Source organism: Otolemur garnettii, unplaced genomic scaffold (genome assembly GCF_000181295.1).
Source record: "Otolemur garnettii isolate 467f Iridium unplaced genomic scaffold, OtoGar3 scaffold00202, whole genome shotgun sequence".
In the NCBI taxonomy this organism is placed as follows: domain Eukaryota; kingdom Metazoa; phylum Chordata; class Mammalia; order Primates; family Galagidae; genus Otolemur; species Otolemur garnettii.
Window position 1 is genome coordinate 654,930 of NW_003852597.1, and position 6,418 is coordinate 661,347.

Sequence of the window (6,418 nt, forward strand, 5' to 3'; positions counted from 1 at the left end):
GGCGCCTATGGTCCCAGCTACTTGAGAGACTGAGGCAGGAGACTCACTTGAGCCCAGGAGCTGGAGGTTGCTGTGAGCTTTGATGCCACAGCACTCTACCCAGGGGGACAGCTTGAGGCTCTGTCTCAAAAAAAAAATTTTTTTTTAATCAAATAAAAAAAAAACCCAGCTCGGCACCCATAGCTCAGTGGTTAGCGTACCAGCCACATACACCAGAGCTGGTGGGTTCAAACCTGCCGGGCCTGCTAAACAACAGTGACAACTACAACAAAAAAATAGCTGGGTGTTGTGGTGGGCATTTGTTGTCCCAGCTGCTTGGGAGGCTGAGGCAAGAGAATCGCTTAAGCCCAAGAGTTTGAGGTTGCTGCAAGCTGTGATGCCATGGCACTCTACCCAGGATGACACAGTGAGACTATGTCTCAAAAAAAAAAGAAAGAAAAAAACTATGGCAGTTTTTCTATCTTCTGTTGGCTTCCTAGTTCCATCCCCAACAACAGTTGTTAGCAAAGGTTGGGGCACAGTGGCTCACACATATAATCTTAACACTTTGGGAGGCTGAGGTGGAAAGATTGATCAAGGCCAGAAGTTCAAGACCAGCCTGAGCAAGAGTATGACCCCCATCTTCACAAAAAGTTCTTAAAAATCATCCAGGTATGGTAGCACCCACCTGTAGTCCCAGCTATGGGGCAGTCTGGGGCAGGGAGGATTGTTTCAGCCCAGGAGTTTGAGGTTGCAGTGAGCTATAATGATGCCACTGCACTCTAATTCAGGCAATGGAGTAAGACTTAGTCTTAAAAAACAAAAACAAAAAAACCTGTTAGTAGTGACTCCCCGCTTTTTAAATTTTATTAGTATTATTTATTTATTGGAGACAGGGTCACTTTTTCACCTTGAGTAGAGTGTAATAGCATCATAGTTCACAGCAATCTCAAATTCTTGGGCTCAAGAGATCCACTTGTCTCAGCCTCCCAAGTAGCTGGGACGATGGGCACCCACAGCAACACTCGGCTAGTTTTTCTGTTTTTAGTAGAGAGGAGTCTCACTGTTGCTTAGGCTGGTCTGGAGCTCCTGAGCAGTTCAAACGATCCACCTGCCTCAGCCTCCCAGAGTGCAAGGATTACAGGCAGGAGCCACTGTCCCTACCTGCTTTTCTTTTCTTTTCTTTTTCTTTTTTTTGTAGAGACAGAGTCTCACTTTATCTTCCTTGGTAGAATGCTGTGGCGTCACAGCTCACAGCAACCTCCAACTCCTTCCTGGGGTTAGGCTATTCTCTTGCCTCAGCCTCCCAAGTAGCTGGGACTACAGGCACCCGCCAGAATGCCTGGTTATTTTTTTGTTGCCGTTTGGCCAGGGGCAGGTTCAAACCTGCCACCCTCAGTATATGGGGCCAGTACCCTACCCACTAAGCCACAGGCGCCGCCCAAATGTGTTTCTTTTCTTTTTTTTAAAAGACAGAGTCTTACTTTGTCACCCTCGGTAGAGTGCTCTGGCGTCACAGCTCACAGTAACCTCCAGCTCTTGGGCTTAGGTGATTCTCTAGCCTCGGCCTCCCGAGTAGTTGGGACTACAGGCACCCGCTACAACACCTAGCTTATTTTTTTGTTGCCAGGTTTGAACCCACCATCCTTGGTATATGGGGCCGGTGCCTTACGCACTGAGCAACAGGCGCAGCTCCCCCCCACCCAAAAGTGTTTCTTTTCTAATGATGACTTATTTTATTTTTATTATTTTTATCTGCAGTTTTTGGCCAGGGCTGGGTTTGAACCTGCCACCTCTGGTATATGGAGCCAGCACCCTACTCCTTGAGCCACAGGTACCTCCCAAGTGTTTATTTTCTAAACACATATACAGTGGCTTTTTTTTTTTTTTTTTTTTTTTTTTGAGCCAGAGCCTCAAGCTGTCGCCCTGGATAGAGTGCCATGGCATCACAGTTCACAGCAACCTCCAACTCGTGGGCTCAAGTGATTCTCCTGCCTCCACCTCCCAAGTAGCTGGGACTATAGGTGTCAGCCACAACGCCTGGCTATTTTTTTGGTTGCAGCCGTCTTTGTTGTTTGGCAGGCCTGGGCTGGATTCCAACCCACCAGCTCAGGTGTTTGTGGCTGGTGCCTTAGCCGCTTGAGCCACAGGCGCTGAGCCATTTTTTATTTATTTGTTTTTTGAGAGAGAGAGAGAGTGTCTCACTTATCGCCCTCAGTAGAGTTCTGTGGCATCACAGCTCATAGCAACCTCCTACTTTTGGGCTTAAGCCATTCTCTTGCCTCAGCCTTCCAAGTAGCTGGCCACAACAACCAGCTATTTTTTTTGTTTCAGTTGTCATTGTTATTTTAGCAGGCCAGGGAGGGGTTCAAACCTACCAGCCTCAGTGTATGTGGCCGGCATCCTACCTACTGAGCTACAGGTGCCACCAACACATATATAGTGTTTAATCAGTCCTGCTACGTTTTGTTTTTTGCAAAGACTGGGGTTTCACTATGTTGCCCAAGGTCATCTTGAACTCTTGACCTAAAGTTATCCTCCCTTGTAGCTGGTTATAGGTATAAGCCACTGCACCCGGTTGCCCAAGGTCATCTTGAACTCTTGACCTAAAGTTATCCTCCCTTATAGCTGGGTATAGGTATAAGCCACTGCACCCAGCTGTAGGTCTAAGTATTTTACAAAATTAACCAATTTCAACCAGGTGCAGTGGCTCATGCCTGTAACCCTAGCACTCTGGAGGCCAAGGAAGGTGAATTGCTTGAGCTCAGGAGTTCTGGACCATCCTGTCTCTAAAAATAGAAAAATTAGCTAGGTGTTGTGGCAGGTGCCTGTAGTCCCAGCTACTCTGGAGGCTGAGGCAAGAGGATCACTTGTACCCAGGAGTTTAAGGTTGCTGTGGGCTATGATGCCAAGGCACTGTAGCCTGGGGCAACAGAGTGATACTCTGCCTTAAAAAAGTTTTTTTTTAATTAACTAATTTCATTTTCTTACCAACCCTACTAAATAAATTTTATTATCTCCATTTTATAAACAAGGAAACTGAGGAATATAAAAACTAAGTATCCTAACTCAATAACAAAGCCAGTAACTCAATAACAAAGTCTCCCAGTGAGGCTGGGATTCAAATGCAAGCATCCTGGCTCCAGAAAACACAATCACTATGCTATCTTTTCTTTAACAAAATAAGTCATGGTGTACTTGATCTGCACTGTGCTTTTTTCACCAAGGATGATTATCAAAATATCCCATAGTTAATAATCAGTCCTCTAACAAATGAACATATATTTTCACACTCCCAACAATGTTGCCCTGCAGTGGTGCTACCTGGTAATCGCTTTTTCATTCCTGAGGGAGAATGACAACTGTATGTACAAAAATACATTGCAGATTGTTTAAGAAGTCCCTAAGATAGAAATCTACCTTTATTTTCTCCTAAATAGTCAAGTATCTCTCGTTTTAGATTGGTATTATCTTGTTCTACAGATCCTCTAAAACTCTATGGAATCAAGTGGCATTTTAATAAATAGTCATTCACTTCCTCTGGATCGAACTGATCCACTGAGGAAGCAGAAATGAATAAGGTACCACTCAGGACCCAGTGATCTTTTTTCCAGGGAGAAAGATGATAAATGAAAGGTAGCAGAGAAGTAAATCTGGACCTGGAAAACTAATGCCTCTAGAATGAGGAAATTTATCCAAAGTAGTGTTCCAGAGGAGTGGCTAGCACTTAAGAACCACAAGTAGTTTTGAGTGCCTTCAAAGTGAAATAGTTTGTATTTTGTCCTGGAGAGCAATGAGGATGTTGGGGGAATTAATAATGTAAGTAGAACAGAGAGCTTGGGTGTGGCTATAGTGTGGGAAATACAGGGTGCGATAGACTGAAGACAGATTAGTAAGACTTGACAAACAGGATAGGCTGAGAAAACTAAACCAAGCAGAAAAATCCCTTAGAAAGAAGCAACCTGAGGCAAGTGCAAGGAGGAGCGATAAGGAAAGGATACAATCCAGGTTTTTGGCGTGCGTAATCACTTAAATAAGCAATACGATGGGGGCGCAGCTGGGTAAAGAAGAGAAGCTCAATTTTGCACTAAACTACTAAGACGAGGGTGTCTGTGGGGCACGCAGGGAGAGATCTCTAGGAGGCAGATCTGGAACTAAGAGAGCTGAGCTGAATAAATATGTGGGCGGCATCAGAGTAGTCTGGTAAACGAAAATGTCCACAGTAAATACGTGGAGCGAAGACCACCTCCTAGTTTTTCGGCTTCGCCCCGCCCTATAACCCACACTCAGGGCGCCGTGCTCTGTAGAAAACGGTTTTTCCGGCTCCCAGCTCGTGGAGCATGCTGGGAGCGGTAGTTCGCTCCGAGCGCCGAGCTTGTTGGGAGATGTAGTTTGGGGCAGGCTCGGGATTCCTCCAAAGTCCTGGCGTAGATTTTGTTACTTGAAGGGCAGGTCCAGGAAACGGTGATGCTCCCGGGGCAGGGTGCCCCTCCGGCGGCGACAAGGGGTGCCCCGAACCTCATCCCCTCTCCGCAAGGCATGGCACTTCCACGCCTCCACGATCTGCTCCACCTGAAGAGCAAGGCCGACCACCGCGAGGTCCCATGGGGCCCTCTTGCCCTGAAACCCCGAGCCTGGCCGCCCCATCCAACCCCAGCGTCTTGACCCCACTCTACTGACTGGCTGTGCCCCGCTTGCGCACCGGAATGAGAGGTTCCCTCCGGTTCTGCTCTTCCAAGGCACTCAGCTCCGCCGGGGCCAACAAAGCCAGTCTCAGCTCTCTCACCACTGGGGCCGCCACCTCGGCCAGAGGCCGCTCCAGCACCGCCTGCGAACGCCAGCCCTGAGCCCAGCGCCACCCACCCGCCGGGCTCCCGCAGCCTGGACCTCCTTCAGCGCTCTCGCGTTCCCCTGCCCCAGCTCACCGCGCCCACTCGCGCCCAGCTCCGGGCCGCCCGCACCAGCTCAGCCTCGTCCACGCAGAGTTTGTCGCTGCGCAGCAGGGGCAGCAGCGCGGGCGCTGACAGTTCCAGAAAGCCTCGGGTCCGAAGCGCCTCCTGTGGGCCGGCATAGGGGTCAGGGAGGAGCAGAATGGTGTAGGGGCGGGGGTCAGGAGTATGAAGGCGAGGAGCTGTACCTGACTGTGGGCCTCTATGAAGGCTATGCAGCACTCCTGCAGCGGCCCCAGGCCAAAGGTTACAGCCACCTGGGAGCAGAAGGAGGGTTGGAGACTGGAGGGGCCACATAGCCCAGCCCTTCACACTGGGGACCATACGTCTGACCCTAGCCCTAGTCAGGAAGGCTGACAGGGCCCATGGCCTCCCAGAAAACTACCTAGTGAAGACCCCCATTCATGCATGTGCATGTGCCAGACTAACTCCACAACTTGCCCTTTGCTACGGGAGACCATGCCATGTTCTTCAAACACCACTCTGTGGCCTAGGCTTGGCTTCTAAATTCTACATTCCACTTTTCCTTCCCCAAGTCAAGCAGAGAACCATTCTTGCCCCTGAAAGACCAGCAAAGACCTCCCACCTCTTCAACTCCTACTCCTACACCTGACCTGCATCTGGGATCTGAGGGATCCTGGGCACAGAATTCATCCTATAAACATCCTTGGAGCACTCCGTCCCACTTTACCCCAACCCCATACACACCCAAGTTGTTCAGGATCAGACAGAGGTCGACTCCTGGCACCTGGGAGCCCAATTTCACATACTAAAAGCAAGACTCCTCCCAGGCCTAGCCAGCAACACCCACCTGCAGGGCCTCACAAACCAACTCCACATCCAGCACCTTCACCACAAACTCCAGGCACAGCTGGGAACAGAAATGAATGTGGGTTGTGTGAAGGCACCCCTGTTCCAGGACCCCAGTCCTGCCCCAGAAGCAGTGAGTAGACGTGGATCAGTGAGCCACCCAGGCTCCTATCAGCACCAGGACCATTCTCACCTCTCAGGCCAGGGGTGAGAAGGAATTGCCAGAGCCTGAGAAGGCAAGCTCAGAGGAACTGGAGACTAGTAAAGCCAAGCCAGCAACCCTCCTAGCACATTCACTACTAATCAGACCAGAGAAGATCCAAGCAAAAATTTCACTTGCCCCTTCTATCAGGATGCTTATCTTCCTCTACTGATTGATTTCCTTCCTGACTCAAGGACACTTCTATTTTTACCAGAAACTTGAATTTCATCTGTGACATCTCTCATCCTCACATCCAGAAAAACACTGGATTCAGTTTTAGCTCCTCTTTCAGAGCCATCCGCCTCTCTCTTGGGCTTCCACTGCCACCCCCACATCCCCATCAACATCATCTCTTTTTTAATTTTTCTTTTAGAAACTGTATTGCTGGCTCGGCGCCTATAGCTCAACCGGCTAAGGCGCCAGCCACGTACACCTAAGGTGGCGGGTTCGAATCCCCAGCCCGGACCCGCCAAACAAC

At 49.4% G+C, this 6,418-nt stretch overlaps 1 protein-coding gene across 1 annotated transcript in view; it reads right to left on the minus strand.

Moving 5' to 3' along the window:
- Positions 1–3,011: 3,011 nt before the first annotated feature.
- The window catches only part of BTBD19 (BTB domain containing 19), a 9,349-nt gene continuing 5,942 nt past the window's right edge, over positions 3,012–6,418 (minus strand). The window contains exons 4-8 of the mRNA XM_003801191.3: positions 5,740–5,799; positions 5,117–5,185; positions 4,905–5,036; positions 4,682–4,807; positions 3,012–4,551 (exon numbers count right to left, since the gene is read on the minus strand). Coding sequence (XP_003801239.1) covers positions 4,417–4,551; positions 4,682–4,807; positions 4,905–5,036; positions 5,117–5,185; positions 5,740–5,799 — 522 coding nt within the window. The 3' untranslated portion in view covers positions 3,012–4,416. The remainder of the gene's footprint in view (positions 4,552–4,681; positions 4,808–4,904; positions 5,037–5,116; positions 5,186–5,739; positions 5,800–6,418) is intronic.